Below are 22,382 nucleotides of genomic sequence, written 5' to 3'. Positions count from 1 at the left end.
AATGGTGCCTGACTGTAATCGTTACACAAGATCTGTGTGGAAAAACCATTGTGACTCCTCTATTTGTCTGGACCACACAGGGAAATCTACGCTGGTTCCCATTGTCTACTACCCCAGTCTTCTCTCTCTATCTCCTAAGTGTGTTGACCTCATGGCACCCTTAGCTTATTGACATCCTTAGCTTATTGTCAAAGAGGTTTTTTTAATTCTCTAGTTGGAGCCTGCTTTGATCCAAAATGTGACTGACATTCGTACAGGTAGCATTTCACACTGGGTTCTTGGAAAACTGCCAAGCCATAAGAATTTGAGGATGGGAAGTTAGTAAATCTCAACTTTCATTTCATGGAGCACTGAATAGTTTCATCTCTTCCTGGACACTAGTTTAATGGCTCCCATTGGGACTCAATATTCGGCCTTTATTTTCTTGTCTTTCTGTTTTTATTGATTATTTGTATTTTTCTTTCATTATCTGTTATTATCTTCCTTCTCCACCTTATACTGAAAGTATAGATTTTGATGAAATTATCTCTGTTTGCCCTTCCAGCAAACTCCCTTTAAATTGTTTTGAAAGGTGACTCATTTATATAGGTAATATTGAATTTTGTAAAGTTTCAACTTTAACTAAGGGCATATGGATATTGGTTTATTTTTGTGAAAACATTTAAAAAATAACTGGGTCAATCTTTCTGGAACCATTATTTTATATTATTTTAATACATTTTAAATAATTTTATATTTCAGGTTACAGGTTATTGCAAAACGTGCAGGAGTGTTAATAGAGGTTTTGTTTATATTGTGCAGTGTTATGATAGGAGAGAAAGAGAAAAAAAATAACCTTTCGGTTTAGCAGAATCTACGATCTTTTTTGTCAAATGTAATCCAAAAGTTTTTGGGTTCAGTTTGAAGAAACCTAAATTCAAATGCAAGTACAGTCTCTCCTAGAAAAACGGTTGTTCAAAAACTTTCAACGAATACTGTTTAGCTAGCAATCTGTATTAGTTATTAAAACATTGGGAAAATCTAAGTTATAGTTATGTCAGGATTCCAGGAAAAAGACTTCACAATTCATAGGAGAGAAATTAGAAGTAAAGTTAAGTCAGACCTTCAGATTGGTTAGGCCACAAAATTTTCTCTGGATTTTGAGTAGTTTTAAAGCATAGGAGTAGATGGGATTGTGTTTTACCATGTGTTTGAAATCTTTCAAACTGTGTTACTATTAGATGCTTGTTTTGGTTTAGTTTATTTCTATTTTGTGCAATAAACGTCTGTTTTGTAGTTATAACCAAATCTGCATCCTTGTGTGCTTATGTTTCATATTTTGATTTTCAAGCCGGATTTCATTCTGGGATTTGGCAGTGATCAAAACCTATTTATGTTTGGCTTTTGTATTCTATATTACAGATCATAAGAAGGATTTAATTGCATTGAAGGAAGTATAAAAATGACGTGTGAAGATGATGCTGGAACAAGGAAGGAAGACTCAATTACTTTTTCTCTAGGAAGTCGAAAGCTCCATTGACCTGATAGCGATCTTCAAATTGTGGAAGGGGTAAATTGTGAGTAAACATTGAGAAGTTTGGTCTCCTTGCAACAGACATCAACTAGGCATCATAAATATAACAGAGTCACTCATAAATTCAAAATAAAATTGAGGAGGGAATTATTAAATACGGAACTTCCAAGGAGTAGTTGAAATGAATAGCATTGATGCATTTAAGGGAAAGCTGAATAAGGACATAATGACAAAAAGAATTAAGATTTTTCCTGGTAGAATTTGATGGGAAAGAGGGAGAAATGAGTCAACCTCCAGATTTAGGCCAAACATGAACGTGTAGCTTGCATTTATAATGAAACTCTTCTAACCTACAGGAAAACTAACGAATATTAAGGTTGATGCTCTACTCCCAAGAAGGACTGTAAAATGATTTGTCATCACAAGTTAAAATCTGTGAGAGTATGGTGATAACCCAGGCAGTATAAACTCTACCCTATAAGAATATCCAGATCAAATAATGATGAGATTCACAGGATAGGAAATCCGATGTCAACTTCATTGCAATTGGTCCAGGTTAGGACTAAGTGCAAAGCCTGAGTGCTTTATCAAAATGATCTTGAAAGTGAGCTTCCTTGTCAGTAAAAGACATTGACGTGTACATTTCATTGTTTCTTTTCCACCTCAAACAAAAGTGTTGCCAATCTATTTGCAGCTGGTTAAGAGGAATGTTTTCAACAGTCATCAAGGTAAAGTTATGTTTAAATAAAGCGGGTTTAACATGAATTACTTACTACATTCAGCAGGGTTCACTTAACCAATAACTGTTAAGAATCAAATATCATTCTATTCATTTCTATCTGCAAAACTTCTGAAACATAATTAAATAGGTTGTATACGTAAAAATCTTAATTGGGATAAAATTAGGAGAACACAACACAATACACAATCATACACTGGTCTCAAAATATAATGCGATAAATTGACAGTAAATTTTCAGCAGAATATTTAAGAACTGATCAAGAGCACGTCGAAGTCAATGTCTTTGGCTTATCCATACTTTTCTTTTTAATGTTGCCATGTTTGCTCTTGTAGATTAAGGTATTGTCCTGTACACAGATTTTATTCTGGAATGTTGTTTGTTCATTGTCCCATTCTAATTAAAATGATGAGTGTTTTTTTTCTCAGATGACCACTCTTGGTACTTTGTAATGTTTGCTACTTCTGCTGGTATGCATTACTGGGTAAAGGTTATTTCGAAATAGTTTGCTGTCACCAATCCTCATTTGTCTTTGCTTTGTCTTTGAAATTTCCTGTGATGAGTGATAAAGGAACACCGCTGCACAGTATCTACAGAAGAGGAGAATGCAGAAAGAACTGCTGATGCTGGTAATCTGAAACAAAACAGAAATTGCTGGAAAATCTCAGCAGGTCTTCCAGCATCGGTGGAGAGAAATCAGAGTTAACATTTGGGTCCAGTGACCCTTCTTCAGAACTCTTCTACAGAAGAAGCGTTGGTTCTTTGACAATAAAAAGGTTATTGCATAATAGTAATACGAACAACTACATTACTTCAGGCATAATTACTAGAACCTTAGGGAAGCTGGTACAGGTACATCTGCTCCACCCTACAACTAACGTAGAACTGCACATCCCCAACTACAGACAACGTGTGACTTCAGTAAAATGGATGGACCAAATATAACATAAACATTAATCCATTCAGAACTATTATGTTATATATCTCCCACCAGTGCATTTCCCATTGTTAACCAATTTGTATAATCATGTATATAATCATATTACATTTATCACTATCCCATCTCCCCAAATCTCTAACTTCACAAATGCAGCAGCTTGGACGTTTCACAATTTTCTGAGAACACATTCTGTTTGTATTTGAAAGAAGTGTGGGCATTTTGCTAGAGAGCTTTTGACCCTCATTCTAATTTTGTAGATAATTTTTCCACTGAAAGATCTATTTTATCCCTCAGGTGTTCTTTACAAAAGATGATGTACCTTGTAATCATTATTATTGTTCCATTGCCTTTTCAGAAGCATACTTAATCTCCTGAATGTCCTTCCAGGATGAAACCTGCTCTGTTTAAGTAAGTATTTTCCTCGTTGTCGCATCCTGAATTTCTGGATTAGGTAATCATTTCTAATTGAAACAGATGGTCTCTTATTTGCAGTAGCCTTGATGCTGACACCAGCCGTTTCCTCTTCTTGGCCATGTCCTGGGTTGGTGGACATTTGTTTGACTCATGGAATAATATGTGTTATCTCCCTTCAGCAGTTTCTCAAGCTAGATGTTTGTGCTTGCCATTCTATTGGTGAAGTAAACTTTCCCAGATTCTAAGTCATGTCATTGGAAGATTGCTGCTCACTCAACGATAGCTGTGTTACCAGAATCGACTTTTCTATTTTTGAACACAGAGGATTGAAAATTTCCACTAGTCCTGTGAAAATTGTGACTCATCCACCTTTGCAACATTAAACAGCTCTCTTATGTCATTTGGCTCTTTCTTCTGTTTGGTTTTGTGAAGCCTAATAAAGTCTTCCACCAGTTGTCCACTGACTCATTGGTCAATAATGGTTTTGTTCATGGACCAGTGTTTGTACAGCTGTTTTCTTCTGGTCCATTTGTTCTCTAGGAGGTTATTGAGCTCTTCCAATTCTTTTGATAAAGCTCAGGGCAACAGACGTGAACAAGTTCAAAAATAAAGCGGATTTACTATGAAAAATGCACGCATTATCAATTTTCTTGTGTGCATTGCATTATAATAGTAGCTGTGACCTTCCTGAGCTTCTGTTTCAGTTGCACCATGTATTCTTATGTTTGTAAGGTGTAGCTTTCTCTGCTGCTTCTGCCATCATAACTGTTCTGACAAGTCAGTAAAGCATTTTCCTGTAATCAAGATGATGTTTGGTAACATTTTTTATCTCTTCTGGAATATGTGATTCCCACAGGAATGCCTCAGGTTCGTTTTTTTTTCTCAATGGAGGTACATTGTTAAATGTAGTTATCTTTTAAAATTGATGGGGCATAGACTTCTATGAGTGTATTTCTGCTGTTCTGAACCTATGTTTTAGTGCTGCACATCTTCTGGAAGTAACTACAGTGTTGTAAATGTGCCATTCTATTGTGATAGCTGGGCATTGTGCTTTGCTGTCCCATAAAATGGACAATGGTTTTTAGTCAAACACATGTTGCTTGTTCTCTGTATTTTCTTGTCCATATCCGATAAGGTTAATATACTCTGTTGGCCATGAAACAGTGGTGTTACTCTCCTCTCAGGATTTGTTTTGTAAGTTTTTCTGGTTTCTGCCACAAGCTCAGCTTGAAACTTTTTCTCCAAAGTTAAATCTTCTTTGCTTTATTAGAAAACTAACAAGGTTCCATCAAGAATTACAACAACAATTCAGTCTCTAATAAATTCTAATTACAAAGCTCCATATTCATTATTTCACTAATCAGTAGAGATAATTCACAAAGTTGTCTATGGATTCTCCTGGAAGCTGAAGTCTTCTGTTAAATATTGCTTGTTCAAGAACTTTATTTGTTCTTAAACTGAAGTAATTACCAAAACCTATTAGGACATTTTCAGAAGTACCTGCACTGTCTTTGATGTTTTATCTGTTAATATCATCATCTGCAATTGGAACTACTGAATATATCTCTGACTTATCACTTGAAAAGTCACAACTTATAGCAAATGCTAAGTAGGTTTTGACTGCTGAGAACAGACAGGCCGTTGCTGAGCTAGTGGAGATCTGATCATTTATTTGTGTCTTGTTTCCAATTCCAAGCTGTTCAATTACCTAAGAACCAATCTCTCAGTTTTTGGCAGGCACTGTTCACTAGTCCATACATTTCTTCTTTTAATGTCACTTCTGAGTCGCCTTTTGATTTAAGTGAATCATATTATCATATGCCGGCCCTAATTTTCACCCTACTTCAAACATATCACTGCTTTTTTCTTAGGACTAAAAACTTGAAATGTATAGATGTCAAGCTGGGTCATATTCATATTATTGTGCACCATCTGATTAACTTCAGTACATTTGAGTTTAGATTGATTCTTGGGATCTGCGGCTTCTTCACAGTAATTACAATATTGTCAACAGCCAACGCTATGGTTTTACTTGAAGATTACATTGTAATCTTGCATTTTTTTTGCATGCAGGCAATTATCATCTGGCCAAAGAACTTACTTTTGGAAGGATTCCTGTTTCATGTTTAATAACTTGGCTGAGTCTGGATGCCTTCTTTGCAATGGAATGCTTGTTTATTCTGCCTATTGTATCCCTTAATGAAAGATTTTCTTGTCTGCTGTATTTCGTTACTGTTGGAATTGGAAGAAAGATAAAACATTAGCATTGAAATGATGTCTGGTATTTACATGTGACTGGTCTAAAACCTAGTAGATGATGCATGTTTGCTGATATAACTTCAATCCGAATGTTATGGGAAATTTTCAGATCTAGGTCTTTGCTAACGTCATTCCATTACACACTGTCGTTCTCTATTGCACCAGATCTTCCTTATTGATATATCAGGTGCATTTCATAGTAACGCTAAGCTACACATGGTACATTTCTTAAATTTTCAGATACAACTTTCCTATACATTCCCAAATTTCATGAACAGTTAATGAGTTCTTCAGCTTCTCCCCAGGTTGTTCCAAGCATTTCCTCCTATTCTTGAATCAGTTAATTAACTCTCCTTACTTCTTTATCACAAATATTAGTAACTGCTCACTTTCTCCCTAACTACAAAACTGCTTTATTACTCTAACCTTAGAGGGTGCTTCTTTGTCCCTTTGATTCTCTTCTTTTTACTTCCTGTCTCAGTTCTACCCATGCTTGTTCCTTTAAGATCCATGAATGTGCTGTCACTGTGCATTTCTTTATCCACTTTGCAACTTCACCTCTGCCACTTATTCTCTGTACCAATTCCTTCAACCTGGCTTCTGTATGGCCTGTGGATAAACTTTACTCTAGTCAAAATTACTCACAATCATTTTTGCCTACAGCCACTGTACTTTGATTTTCTACTGCCTGGTCCTTGCTTCAACCCAATAGTTTCAAAATTGCCATTCATGTTTATTGAATCCTCGATGTCCTTGCTACATCCCTTCAGAAGGGAATTCATAAGGTTTCACAGATGATGTTGTCTGCTAAAACAAATCTTATAAAATTGAAGACAAATTATTGACCTTGAGATGTTTAAAAATTAATTCATGGATGTGGGTGTCACTGACGAGGCTGGCAATTATTGCCTGACCCGAATTGCACAGAAGGCAGTTAAGAGTCAACCACACTGCTGTGGATTATTTTATTCCAATATTTTTTCACTTGGAGTCAGATTTCATTACTTGCTATGATGGGTTTGACCCCAAATACCCAGAATTATTCGTCTTATGATTCCCACAGAGTCATCACCTCCCAATTATACCTTTGACATCTCTCTCATTTCTCCCAACTGCTTTTCAGTATGTAAACAACCTTTTGTGGAGTACCTCGAGATAATTCACCTAATTAAAGGACTATGTAAGCATAAGGAGTCATTATTATAAGCTGCATGTACCTAGCCCACAAAATAGCATCAACATTGACAACAACAGAAGATTCACACATACCTTTACCTATGATACAGATAAATGGTCATGTGGCCACTTTCAGAGGGCAAGGAAACAAATTGCAAAAGTAAATGATAATTCTTATTGTGTTATTACCCACATTGTCACTGCTGAAACCTTATGGTATCTGCCACCTCAGCCAGTATGTGGCACAGAGTAAAGGTTATTTCAGGTAACTTGCTGCCACTAATCCTGCTTTATTTATATGTGCCTGGGGCCTGTCTAATTATTAGCAGTAGAGGATAGGCGATCAATTGTAATGATAGCAGTAAGAACCATTCAAATTACTAGTCATGAAAAATTACCTCCTGTACCAGAAAATTCTGTGACTGTACATAATAACCTGTGGAGTTGTACAGAATATAGCTGCTCCCCACAAAGGCTAGTGTAGAATTAAACTGCCTCAGTCCAAAGACTGTGAGACCATCAGGTTAGGTAGAGACAATACAAATTCAACATTAAACTCTTTCAGAGCTATTACGTTAGACAACACTTACCGACTTCCTTTAGTCTCTTGTATTCATTGATATTATAATTTAGTTCTTGCATTGCCACTGTAGCTTTCTCTAGTGCAGTGTAACCTTCATCAGATGGTGCTGTATTTTCCAGCACAGTTTTTAAAAGTAATGGATATTTACCAATCCTCTGGACTGGTGTCACCAAGAAGAAAGTCAATGTTATGGCCCCTGTGTGAGCACTGTTGAAAAAAGTCATTAAAGGAATTTAATATCAGCTCTTTCTTTTGTGGTGCTTCCATATCATATCCATTTATAAAGTGGCATTTTGTGCTATGGTTCTATTACCTTCACATATGAATTATGAAAAGTAACAAATCTCAACTTAAATGCAACATTGTTGGGAAAAATCTAATTTACATTTTGAGGGTGGTCCCAGCATGAAACAGGTTTTTAATATTTAGAAAAACTCAGCTGGTCTGGCAGCATCTGTGGAGATAAAGCAGAATTCTGCTGTGTTTTTGATTTCTAGCAATCACATTTCTTTGTTATATTTACTCCAGACAACTTAGTCTGTAACCTTCCAATAAAGCTTCACAAATTTGAAAATACATATTTGATATATTTTGCTATTTCTGAGTCGTGCTGCGGGTGGTGTTCCAACTGTACAGAACAGATACTTATCTCCACTGCTGTCAAACACTCTAATCTCCTGGTGTCTGAAGTTGCTATTAATTATAGTCTGCATCAAGACTCCCACATTTGTTTACTCTTAAACATATATTTATTTTGCATATCTGTAAAAATGAAAGTACTTAAGATTTAAAAGTGATCAAAGGCTGAGTTATCAAACACTGCTTCTTCATGATGTATTGAAAGTGTGTTTTGTCAAAAATAAAAGAAGAAAGTGTTGGATTTTTGCAGTACTGTTTGCAATGTCAAGGCATCCCAAAACAATAGTTGCAAAGAGTATTGATGCACCTATGGAGGCAACTAAAAAAATCTAAGAACATCTTAATATAGAAACAATGTATTGAATATTGGAACTCATGCCCTGACATCTCTGAACATTGCATGTCACCATACCAAAAGGCACTTTAGTGAAGTGAGGCTGAATTTTGAGTAATTTTCATCACTGGATGTTCCATTCTGTCCTTGAGATATTATCTTCTACTTTATAAGTGTTTGCTTTGCAACATCTTGGGCATACAAGTAGTGACACTGGCTGAAATTATGGTTGGCAGACTTCAATAATAGTATAGAATCAAAATCTTCTTCCATCCTCTTCTACACCAGCACTACTTAATTGCAGATTGAGCCAGGCTATAAGTCAGGTTCAGAAGATGCAGTGCAAGACTGAAGTCAGATAATTATTCAGATCATAAGTCATATTCAAATGAAGGATTATTACACATTCAAGAAGAATTGAAAATTGTAATCTAAAGTTTCATTTAATTTTAGTAGTTTTAAGAAAGTATTCTGCGATCTAGATGGCAAAATAATATTGCTACATTTAATAATTTGATCTTTTTATGTAGTATCACTAATGATACTCACTTTAGTGTATGTAGGTCTGAAATAAAATTGACCTGTCCTGACCTAATGGGCCATGCAGCAACAGACTAGCAGGATAGAATGCAGCTCTCATTGGGAAACATTTACTTTGTGCTCCACTTCACTGCTTCTTTGAACTGTGAACTGGAGGTGAGACTTCATTGGCAGTGAATTGTACCATTAGCGACTGCAACTTAAGACAGTTATTGCACACGTTGGTGATACGAGACAGCAATCAAAAATGCACACTCAGAATGCAGCCAAGTGGCTTAGTAAGGTTAAAAATCCTACCTGTTCTTGGAAGCACTGGTGGAACAGGAAAACCCAGATCTATAGACAATGATGTTACTTCATTTATATCTTTGTAAATGAAAATGGTGCATGATTCCGATGCATTGTAATAAACTTGAAAAATCAGAGCTTTCTCAATGGTTTAGGGTAAAAGGCTCTCTGTGACAACATGATCCAGAAGTTTGATTTTTGAGCAAGCGCTCAAAAAACTTACAGCATTCTAATTGTTATAATGGCATGACCCAAAGTGAATCACAGTCTATTTTAACACCCTGTCTGAAATAAAGGATGCCCCACAAAGTAGTGTAAAATGGGCTGCCAATTTGCTATAACCAGTTTACCTTGCCACTCGGCAAATTTCATAGCAACTGTCATTCGTAAATGTAACAGTTGGAATGCTAGAATTGGCCTCGGTATTCCTGGGTTAGGAGATGGAGAATCAGTCAGAACCTCAGCTTCTGATGGTTGTCCTCACCAGAAATAAAATACTTACAGTCAGTAGGTGAGGATAGGACCAGAATAATTTTAATGGTAACTATGATTAAACAGCCTGATAATGTTCAACAAGTAAACTCCAGCTGAGCAAATTGCCACACAAGACATTATTACACTAAATTAGGGCTCATGGAATTGTAGTAATATTCCTACATTCCAATTATTGTAGTAATATTACTACAATAATTGTAGTAATAAAATTGTAGCATTGATCAGAGATTTTTAAGTGCAGTAAAACAGGAACAAACAACAATAACAGCAATTTATATCTACACACCATGTGTAATTTTTGTATTCGACTAAAATTTAAATTATAGCCCTGCGGATGCTGGAAATCTGAAATAAAAATAGCAAGTGCTGGAGAAACTCATTTTGAATGACCTTATTTATTAAGGATAGAATGTAAAAGAACTGCCAGTAGACCACTGGAATAGGTGAAAGAATGGTTCATTTTGGAATTAGCAGGCTATCACTATTGGGTACCACAAAGAAACTGCCGGTTGGGTCTACAGCAATTTATTGTGAGGGAATTCTTTATAACGTGCCCAAATGTGCTCATGGTGCAAACTTAAATGAGAAACTAAACTGTGATACAGACATAATGAGGCTACAAAGGGATATAGGCTGCTAAAATGATTGGACAAGAGCAAGGCATATGTAATAAAACATCAAGAATTCCAAAATTATTTACAATGGTAAGAGAAGTAGAAAGGCAGAACATCCTTTAAATGTCACTGAATGAGACACATGTTGCCAAGGATTCTCATTTTTCACTTATCAGGACAAACAAGAATGCCAAACTTTAGATAGTCACAAGTTATACCACAGAAGAAAAAGGTGTTGATTGGTTGCCAAGTCACCTCTGATTAGCAAGGGTGTTGCCACTGGAGAATACAAGAATGAACTATAGGCACCCCAAGCTTCTGGGTAATTCAAAGAGGGTAGACTTTGAATATATTTCTTTTTCTTGCATGGGATGGCTCCTTATGCATGAATGTATGTCACTTTCAGCTTACATAAACGAGCAATGTTACAAACTCAACAGATTATCTTAGATTGGCTATTAGTGTGTATATTACTGCACATGGGATGTTGTGCAAGTATTGCCCAATCACATCAGAACATCTACTAGCAGACAATTTGGTTTGGGTCTTACAAATGTGGACTGGTTTAGTACCTTGTCTGTATTTTGATTATTCTAAACCAGTAACGGAACATGCTGTTTGATTCCATCAGCCAAGTCCTGGGACATATGGCTTGCACAGCTGGCACTGCACCAGCATTAAAATTCATTGCTCAATTGTGTGACAGGCATGGACCCATGGCACCATCTTGTTAGTGAAAGATACCACTTGCATAGGCACTACATTTTTCAAAAGGGAAGGAATGGGAAAACAATATTCAGAAGTATGTCTTTGTTGCTGAATCACATGAAGTTAAAATGCAGTAAACCTGCAGAAATCAATTAAGGAGGAAAATGATATGCTAGCCTTTACTACAAAGGGGTTGGAGTAAAAAAGTCTTACTGTAATCATGTAGGTTGTTGGTAAAATCTCACCTGGAATACTGCTTACGTTTGGTTGAAAATAAGATATATGTCTCAGAGAAGAGTGCAACTCTGATCATTGGACTGACTTCTGGGATTAAGGAATTGTCTTATGAGGAGCGTATAGGTTTATATTTCCTACGGTTCACAAGAATGAAAGGTGTTCTAATTGAAACATAAATTCTTAAACAGGTTGACATGGTACATGCTAGAAGGATAGTTTGTTCATCAAAGGAATCGAGAAATGGAGAGGAGGTCTCACTCCTGAAAGGAGGTTCTTGTTCAATCAAAAGCTTGTAAATCTTTGGAATTCTCCTACGCACAAGAACTATGGATGCTTAGTCACTGATGTATTCAGGACAAAGGTTGATGGATTGTTGGATGCTAATGGAAGGAAACAATATGGAAATAGTGTTGGAATGTGGAGTTGAGGTAAATCACCATGAACTTATTGATTGGTGGAACAGACTTGTAAGTTAAAATGGCCTACTGAAGTTCTATTTCTTATGTTTTTAAATGTTGAAAGGCTGAAACCACCCTTGGAGTTAGATTTCAGCACAAGTCAGTACTTTAAAGAAAGGAAAGAAAATAAACCTGCAAACAAAAGAGTAATTTTTAATAAAATCAGAGAAGACTTGGATCTCCTGTGTAATGTTTGAAATGTTGACAATAAAAGCAGTAGCAGTATTGGCTTTACTTCCCTGCTACTTTATACCATGGGGCAATAAAATTAATGACAGCTACATGAAATATTTCTTATTGTCGTGATTGTAATGAGGTCAGCCAGGTGAACCTCACAGAGTGAGTTCCCTGATTGGGACTGTCAAACTGGTCTATTCAGCAAGCCCTGCCTGATAGATAAAAGCAGGAGTGTCAGATATTCTGGCACTCTGCAAGCTGGCCTTGAGGGAGTTGGATCAGTGTCAAGGACTCTCCACATAGAAATAAAAGGTGACTTGGTGACGGGATACCAGCATCTGTAGAGTTATTTCAGTGATGTGTTGGTGCCAATGTTTAAGTAAGGCTACTTAAAAGGCAAACTAAGAACAAACTAGAAAGATGGTAATCATCCCTTATCATAGCTAATTTTTAAACTGTCCTGTTGGCAAAATTCTTATTTTTTACTTGATCACATAATTTTTCATTAGAACTGTGGTTTTACCTCAATATTTCACATTGACATAATCACAATTCCCGCATACCATAAAACTGAAACATTCTGGAATTCAACTGTCCATGGCTACTTTCTCTATGTATGTGCACTACCTGCTTCTGACTGTTCTGCCTTTCTGTCAGCTCCTTCCCCTTGCTCCAGAAATCACTTTATCTTTAGATCAATTTCCTCATGATTCCTAGCTCTCACTCCTGCTGCTCTTTTTACTGCTTTCCAACCAAAGTAACAATTCTCTGAGGAAGGCGTAATAATCACAGACAGAATTTCCAATGACATTGGTCTTCAATGGGCTCCAGCATTAAGATCAACTTCCCAGCTATTTCTCAGCTGTATACTATCACAAAATCAAAAGGAATAACAACACATGGCATAGGGGGTTGTGGTCACTCTGTTTGAGGTAGAAATTAATTACCAACAGGCAACTAGCATGTCCCAAGCCAGAAGGAACAAATACAGCCCAAAACTACTCCATGGCACACCAAGACATCAATCTTACACCTAAAGCATGTGACAGCTGTCCATGCAGCAAACACACAGCAGGCTTATTGAACCATGTCAGCATGGCCACGTCGGAAAGTTAGTGGGGGCTAATCCTCAGTCCAGTCAAGCAGGGGAAAGGGGTACTGTTTCTTGGCATGTTGGTACCGTCAATCAGAGGCACAGTGCACACAGAGTCTTACGGACATGGAAATTGGGCAGCTTATGCAGTTTAGCAGGACAGGGCACTGTAGGTTACCATGGGGGAGGGAGTATAGGCAGTGATGACCACTCTGGCCTTCTCAGAGTGAAAGTAAAGCAGCAGGGTATCAATTAAGGTGTAATCTCAGGGTTTGGGGTGAGAATTGGAGATGAGAATTGGAATCCAATGTGGTGTGACTCTACGTGAAGGTATGGGTGGGAGTAGGCTGTTGAGGCAAAGCAAGGTGCATAGAGATTCTGTGAGCTGGAGCCTGGTGCTGATAGTGTCCACTGTGAGCTGCATTCCCTGCTATCACTTGTGGCTCTCTAAATGAAAATTGCAAATGAGAAGAAAAAATCTGGGACACTGCACAAGGCAGGGTAAAATCAGTGTCAGTTTGATGGATGAAAGCTAGGGATCCACATCTGCTGGACATAAGGGATTATAGGGGCAAAAACATGAAGTAGGTGTTTGCAAACTCCAGCTACGCAAACAGATGATGTGATCAATCTTGAAGAACTGGGAGACGAGGAACAGTCTTCAGAGGAGAGGAGGATGAGTACTGTGGGAAGCTCTCTTTGCGGATGGCAAAGCAGAGCTGCGAAGGTGCCACAAGCCAGATAGGACCTGATTGACACACAGCTCCAGTCAATCACAGCTGGGTACAGCAGACTATCATGGAGTCGCAAAGTCATTGGTCATGATGCTAGCACTGGGTTTGCTGTGGGGCTGATCTGCAGCCTCTACACATTTCTTCTGCACGCCCTTTCGCCGGCTGCCAATAAAAATTCATCTTTGTGTCTGTCCAACTGCTTACCTGTATATTATGTTTTCTAACTGGACAGCGGCAAGTTGCAGGTCTCTCGTGGGCACTGGGGATAGAGTGGCAGTGATTTAGGGAAGGTAGTTAGATATTGGTGTCACAAAAGACAAACAAACTGTGTGATATGGTGGGGAAATCGAAAAGTGAAATTGCCAGTGTTTTTAAGTAAATGGATCAAGATCATTAGGGAGCACTTTAAGATCTGATTTTCTGATGTCCTGAGATTTTCATAGGGATAGAAAATCATTAGGAGCTTCATGAAGCTAAGCTAGTAGCAATATGGCAGGAACAGCGACAAAAACATTGAAACAGTTTTTTCTTACATGCAAAAAGTAAAAGGTTTGGATATAAAAAGCCCTCAGCACAGTATAATTTTAATGATCAACTTTTTTCCTGTTCTACCGAGTGTTCTAGGTCCCCTTTATTCCTGAGAATGAAGATCTGCTCATTTATTTCAAAGATCATGTACAGATGGTAGCTACGGCTGTCTTTTCAGGGAGAGATGGTGAGTACTGGTAATCTCAATGGACTAGTAACACAGAGGCATGGGTGGAAATCCATGAATTCAAATCCCACCAAGACATGAGGTGGAGTTTAAACTCAATTCTTAGATCTGGAATTAGTCTCGGTAATGACGACCATGAAACTCTTATGAATTGTTTTTATAAAACTGCCTGGTTTACTTATGTCCACTAACCTGTTAACCTCAACTGGTTTGCGCATAATGACTCCAGAACTGCAGTGATTTTGTTGACTCTTAACTGTCTTTTTGAAATGGCCTAGCAAGTCACTCAAGAACAACTCGGAATAGGCAACAACTGCTGGTCTTGTTAGTGTTGACCCCCATGAAAGAATAAAGAAAAAACTATTGTCCACTTTTGAATCTGTTTCCAATGGAAAAATTTAGCTCAATGTCTACTCACCAGAGTGTCTAATAACAATAAGCCCAAGAAAATATCTGCTGTAAAAACCAAACAATGTAATGAGGCAAAAGACAATAGTTGAAAATGAGTGATCAAGCACAGCACGGAAATTCTGTGACTGCCTCTCAATTCTCTGGCTAATTTACAAATAAGATTTAAGTTAAAAAAAATTCATTGCTTTTGAAATAGTGTTTTTACTGAAAGACTGTCATTGTTTTATGTGGCTGTGTTTCATTGAACAACTTTTTCTGTTTAATTGATGGCTTTTAAAGGCAATGGCTTTGCCTGTACATCCTTTGCTTACTAAAATTCAAATTAATAGGGAATTTGATAGTATTAGAGCCAAGCAGAGAACATGTGGAAGCATTGGTTTTGCATATTAATCCAGATCGAGAAAACAGAAAATCTACCGTATAGTATAGTTGCTGTGGGCACTACAACAATGTTGTGTTGCTAGTATGACAGCTTATTCAATAAAATTGAATAATTCCTGAAAGCTGCAAAGTGGCCAGGCCTAATTTCTGCCTTATTTATAAAGGAACAGAATTAATTGAGCTAAAATACATGCTAATTTTTAAAAAAACCCAAATAAAGTTAGGCATATTGACAACTACCATTAAAAAAGCAATTTTTCAATCTCTGAAAATGGTAACTCCATGAGCACCTCTGTCAAACTATTAGTTTTCAAATTAATCATCGCACATCAGTCTTTGAGCCTGACTAAATTGGGATGTAAATATAACAAATTTTCACTATCATATAACTTTTACAGTAACAAAATGTTACTACAATTTAGCAAAACTTATTAAAGTGGATTGTTCTATAAATAGATTGCAATGTAGATCTCATAATAGTAATACCACACTTAAACATATTGAACACGTGACGTCATCATTCAGGCACTGTTAGTTGGGCCTATTTGTTTACATGTGGTATCACTATAATTGTCCTTTAAATTGGCATTGTCAGGTTTGAACATTTTAAATAAAATATTAATTCATTATTTATTCATAACATTTTTCAATTTTAATGGTCAATCTTTTACTTGTCAATTTATCACCATTAATTAACGTGACAATAATTGCAGATTACTTTTTAAGGCACGTTAATTCGGAAAGGTTTGTATAAGGTACAATTTAATAATATAATTTGGAGCACTGAAGCTCTATAGTTCTTTGGACATACAATAATTAACAATTCAAGCAGGAAAATCCGCATTAAAGGAACAGAGACTCTCGTCCGCAACACAAAAGCATAATACTGTCGGAGGATATTGGAAATCCTAAAAGAAAACAAATTTGAAAACTGCTCAGCAGATCAGACAGCATCTGTGGAAACAAAACAGGGTCAAAAATGTTTGAGGTCTGTGAGTCTTTTCAACACAGCTCACATCTAAAGATATTTGGAAGTAAAAATCTCCAACTCTGGGTAAAGGCCCAAAAGATTTGAATGGTGTGTTGTGATGAAAGGAGACAGACATTTTGGTTTGGCTGACTGGATCCAAATACTATAAATAGTTGGCAGGAATTAAAATATGAAGTTGGTGATAGTAAATAAATAGTAAACACTTCTGTATTGGGTGCAAGAAGAAATAAGGAAGGAGTATAACTTGACGGATTTTAAAAAATTGTTCTTTGACTTCATTCCAGGAGAATATAGAAATGCATTTATTTTACACTCCCATTCAAACATATTATGGTCCAGCTTAAAATATTTTACAAATGATGGCAATATTCTGTGGAGTAATGAGTTTTTGTAAATATTGATATGTAGTTATGGCAAGTATCTATTATACTGGCCATACTAAGGCAAGTTTAATTAACAGGATAAGGTTCAACAATTCCACGTGCACAAATCTAATGAAAACGCCAAAGGCAAAGGTATGGAAGTCCCCGAGGCAAGGAGGAAGTGGAGGTCAAGGATCACTAGTACGCAAGGGAGAAAAAAACAGGAATGATAAAGAACACAGCAAGCAAGGTGAGGAAAAGCACAAAGCTAGGCTAGAAAAAGACACTGGGTGATCTGGGCGATGAAGTTCCTTCAAAGATTTGCTTCAAAGCACCACCCAATGGTCACCAGGTGCAACTGTATTATATTTGAATTGAATCAAATCTGCTCCCCAGACACAGGTCATTGAGCAAAACTCAGAAATGCAATAAAAACAGAATATAAGAAAGAGGAACAGGATAATTCATCCCCTCAAATGTTCTCACCATTTTATAAGACTATTGTTGAAATACAGCCTCCACTCCTCATTTGTGACAGCTCATTGTAGCTTTCAATTCCTTGGTATTTCAAAAGTCTATCTAAGCTCTCATTAAATACTTTCAGTGATCTTGCCTCCACAATTCACTGGGATAGAGAAATCCAGACATTTACAAGCCCCTGGGAGAAGAACTTCATTCACATCTCAGTTTTAAACAGTGTCCTTCTACTCTGTAACTTTGTCCTGTAGTTTGAGGCCTCTCTGTTAGTGGAAGCATCTTCTCAACATCTACCCTGCCAAGCTCGCTTAGGCTTTTCTATGGTTCAAAAAGATCACCCCTCATTCTTCGAAACTCCAATGAATAAAGGCCTAACCTGTTTAGCCATTCTTGAAAAATTAACCATTTTATCTGAGGAATCAGCCTAGTAAATCTTTTTTGAACTGCCTCCAATGTCAATATATCAATTCTTAAATATGGAGATCAAATGGTACACAGTATTCCTGCATTTCCTCCCATTAGCACCTTGGTTATATGATATTTTGTTTACGTTCATATGGATGTTTATATTGCCCTTCACTGTGAATACCAATGCAAAACGTTGGTTTAATCTATCTGCCATTTCCTAGTTCTCGGTTATGAAATCGTATCTTTCAAAGCTTCCACAGCCTAGCTGTTTTCTTTATATATAATGCAGTAACTCTTGCTGTTTGTTTCTATATTTCTTACCGAATTTCTTTTCTAAACAATTTCTTCCTTTTTATTTTTTTTTAAAATCACCTGTTGCTGATTCTGAAAAAAAACCCTATCCTGTTGCTTACTTTTAGTTTTGCCACTTTGTATGCCTTAGGTTTTTTTAAAAATTCTGAACTCGCCTTGACAACCTTCTTTATCCATCGCCGGTTCATCCTTCTCAAAGAGTTCATCTTTTCGACTGGATAACATCTGGAGTACTATGTACCGTGCTGGTCACCATACTTATGGAAGATGTTAATACATTGAAAGCAGCTCAGAGAAGGTTTACTAAACTAGTACTTGGAATAAGTGGATTGTCTTATAGGGAATGCTAGACAGGCTAGGCCTGTATCCTCTGGAAATTGGACTCAGGGGTGACTTAATTGAAGCATAAAAGATCCTGAGGAGACTTGACTGGGGAGACATTACAAGCATGTTACTTTTTGTGGGTGAATCTAGAACTAGGGGTCACAGTTTAAAATAAGGGAGCGCTCATTTAAACCACAGAAGTGGAAACATTTTTCCTCTCAGAGGGTTGTGAGCTTTTGGAATTCCTTCCTCAAAACACAGTGGATGCAGAAACCTTTTTGACTTTTATGACAGAGGTGGACAGATTTTTGATTATCAAGGAGATGAAAGGTTAACGGGGATATGTAGGAGTGTAGAGCTGAGGTTAAGATTAGATCAGTCATGATCTTATTGAGCGGTGGAGCAGGCTCAAGGGGCCGACTGACCTACTCTTGTTCCTTATTTGTACATTCTCTTCCAAGCCGCATATCATCCTGACTTAGAAATACATTGTCATTCCTTCACCGTGTCAAAAGTGCATGAGTGCATACATGCCATCAACTGAAGCAGTTCAAGAAGACAGCTCACCAATGTTTCCTCAAGGAAATTAGGAATAGGCAATAAATAATAATATCATTAATGATGCCCACATCCGTAAACAAATGTACAAAAATGGATTCATGGAATCCAAGGTTAACAGAAGGTCAAAAAGAAATAGGCCAGCAGTTCATCATACTCTCCGACAACTATTCAGTTCTGAATACTGACAAAAGTGATATATCATCTGGGGGGGCATGCAGTCATGATGTAAAACCATGGCATGCACAAAGATGACTGGAAGAGCAATAGCTTTAAGAGATTCAATAGTGAATGGAGAACAGACAGACCTTTCTGAGGCTACAGATGCGAGTCCATAATAGTATATTGCCTGCATGGTGCCATGGAAGATACATTTAAAGCAGTGCACACTGAGGGGGAGGATGAACAATCAGTTGTCATGTTCCACCAATGACACAGGGAGAAAGACAGATATGGTCCTGCAGTCAAAAGTAATCTCTGAATTATACCCAGGCCTCATGCTCTGAGCTTAGAAATACGAGGACAGAGCTGATGAATGGGTGGCTGGAGAAATAGTGCAAGAGTGACAGCTTTAGATTCTTGGGAGATTGGGATCAGTTTGAGGGACATGGTAGTTGTACAAGCTAGATAGGTTGCAACCAAATAGAGCCAGGGCTTGCAAATCATTACTGGGGAGTGTTTAAACTCACTTGCTGGAGATGTGGAAACCAGGAGTTAGAAAGGGATGTCAAGGTGTGAAGAATATAGCAAAGAATACAGATAGTCCTACAGTAGGAAATAATTAAATATTATTTGAGTTCAGCGTAAAAAATAATAAAGTGTAAATTATGTGCATGTATTTGAATCCACTGTTTAGTAAATAAGATTAGTGAGTTGCAGACACAGATAGCCATTCATTGTGGTATTAAGAAACCTGGCTTAAAGAATGAATTAAACAATCCTGATCCAAGTTGTTTGGGTAACATAGCAACAGAGGGGAAGAGTATCAATTAGGGAGAATATTGCATATTTGTACAGCGAGCGAGTCCAAAGGGGTCAAGGATAGAATCTACACGACTAGAACAAAAGGACAAAAATGGTGCAATTACACTGCTTAATGTAGTCCATAAGCCATCAAGATAGAGAGTTACATATGTGCATGAAAATTATAGGGAATTGCTACAATTCTAAACTAGTTATAATGGAGGACTTTAATTATCAGAACATAGAAATCCAAAAGTGTTTTTTGGAAAGTTTTCTACAGTTTTTTGTGTTCAGTGCAAAAAACAAGGAGGTATTGCTGAATCTGATTCTTGAAAATAAGGTGGGTCAAGTGGTAATAGACTAAGATTTAAGGCAACAGTGATCACTGCATGATAAGATTTAGGTTGACTGTGGACAAAGACATAAAGCAATGCAGAGTAAGAATAATTAACTAGGGAAAAAATGAACTACAATGGGTTCTGAAAAGGAGCCACATCAGACATGCAGCATTAACTCTATGCTTCTGTTTCCATAGTTGCTGTTAGATCTGCAGCATTTGTCCAGCACTTTCTGTTTTTATTTCAGATTTCCAGGATCTGCAATATTTTGCTTTTAATCAATGGGTTAAAATGGAACTGTCTCAGAGATGATTAAAGATTAGCACGCAAAAGTGTCCCTGAACAGGAAAGAGAGAGTTCAAAGAGAATCAAGGTATCGTCCCAAAAAGGGGAAAGAAAAGGAAAATAAATCTATAGCTCACAGAGTGATGGAAGAGGGTAAGATGAAGCAAAACAAAAGTGCATTTGTTACAGATGTCAGTGGTTAATACATTTGAGGACCAGGCTGAACATAAAAAGTTTGGAGGGGTAATTGATAATTCAAATAAGAGAAGCATAGAAAGAATCTGAGAAGAAACTAGTAACAAAGCTCTCTGATGAAGGGTCTAGGCCCGAAACGTCAGCTTTTGTGCTCCTGAGATGCTGCTGGGCCTGCTGTGTTCATCCAGCCTCACATTTTATTATCTTGGATTCTCCAGCATCTGCAGTTCCCATTATCACTAACCCAAAAAGCTCTCCACATTGGTGACTAGGCAACAAAATCTCAGGGCATGCCCAATGGGCACCAATCATATGCATCCCACATCCGTGGGCATTAGATGTGTGCTAGCTAAGAACCATCATGGCACATCTCTGATCAATTTATTAAACGCTTCTACACTTTAATGCTGACTACAGCTGCATGAGCACCTACTATTTTAACACTGCTGCAAGGACTCTGTGCACTCAAGGCATGGACCCAGCTCATGGGCTGGCTCAGACTGCATCTCTGCGTTCTTCACTTGCTGTAATACAGATGATTCACTCTGAGCATTACTGAATGCTCACAGCATCACCGCCTTCCATACCCTGTCTTGTCTTTTTACACTTTTCTCCCTCAATTACAGAGGTTCCAAGCTCATATTATGTCTATATTCCCTTACCATTTACAGCAGCCATAAATGTAGGAAGCTTCTTCTAGTTGTCAGTAGGCCTTGGAAAGTCATAGAGGTCTACAGCACAGCACAGCCCTTCGGCACTTTGCCAGTCAAAAACCACCTAATTATTTTAATTCCATTTTCCAGGCTTGACCCATAGCCTAGTCTGCCATGGCATCATAAATGTACATCTAAATAATTCTTGAATGTTACGAGAGTTTCTGCCTCTACTACTCTAACAGGCTGAGAGTTCCAGATTCCAGCACCCTTTGGGTGAAATAAGATTTTCCTCACATCCCTTCATAACCTCTTGCCCTTTACTTTAACCTTCACTATGAGAAGTATGTGCACCTCATAATTTTATCTATCTCAATAATGTTCTTCCTCAGTCTCCTCTGCTCCAAGGAGAACAACTCCAGTTTATCCAATCTCTTTTCATAACTATGATCTCCAGCCCAGGAAAAATCCTGCCCAGAACATCAAATCCATCCTGTAATGTGGATTCCTGAACTGTACGCCATTCTCTACCTTATCAAACTTGTTTCATTACTTCCAAGTGCTACACGTTTGGACATTTAAAGAATTAAAGCCCCATGAACACAACAGAAATATACTTGTGATGCTCCTACCCCACTTCATTTAGAGTTTCTGCAATTTCTTTCCAGATAATTTCATTCTTCTTGTAGTTAGTTTCGAGTTGCAGCATGTTCTCATAGTTGGCACAGTACTCTTTGTAAGCGTCTTCCAGCTCTTGTTTGAAAGCGAGAAACACATTACCTTTCAGAAGAAAAACATCTGTGAATTATCAGGGAATACTGCAATGCTTAAGGGCAAATATAGATAAATGGTTGAATAAAAGGAAAACACTGGTCTGAAGATGATTGGGTAGTGAGATTCATAAACTGTTGACACTCACACAAGGGGCCTAATGAACATGCTACGTCCTGGAAACTTATTTTGCTACTTCTGAAATATTAGATTTTCTTTTACAATTAAAATATCATCTTTCTAAAGATCCCAGTGTATTACAAGAAAATTTGAATAACCATAAACTATTAGTTCAAG

General features: G+C 37.3%; 1 protein-coding gene across 10 annotated transcripts in view; it reads right to left on the bottom strand.

Moving 5' to 3' along the window:
• The window catches only part of arhgef37 (Rho guanine nucleotide exchange factor (GEF) 37), a 411,845-nt gene that overhangs the window by 51,654 nt on the left and 337,809 nt on the right, over window positions 1–22,382 (bottom strand). For 9 of the 10 annotated variants that reach the window (XM_048543924.2, XM_048543923.2, XM_048543921.2 and 6 more), the window contains 3 exons: window positions 21,947–22,094; window positions 7,632–7,831; window positions 5,708–5,838 (listed from right to left, as the gene is read on the bottom strand). In XM_048543924.2, the coding sequence (XP_048399881.1) occupies window positions 5,708–5,838; window positions 7,632–7,831; window positions 21,947–22,094 (479 nt within the window). The remainder of the gene's footprint in view (window positions 1–5,707; window positions 5,839–7,631; window positions 7,832–21,946; window positions 22,095–22,382) is intronic. The other variant, XM_059650733.1, reaches the window with a different exon arrangement.

The sequence above is a fragment of the Stegostoma tigrinum genome, chromosome 13 (genome assembly GCF_030684315.1).
Source record: "Stegostoma tigrinum isolate sSteTig4 chromosome 13, sSteTig4.hap1, whole genome shotgun sequence".
In the NCBI taxonomy this organism is placed as follows: Eukaryota; Metazoa; Chordata; class Chondrichthyes; order Orectolobiformes; family Stegostomatidae; genus Stegostoma; species Stegostoma tigrinum.
The sequence above is the reverse complement of the archived record's forward strand: the minus strand, read 5'-3'. Positions and strand labels throughout refer to the sequence as shown.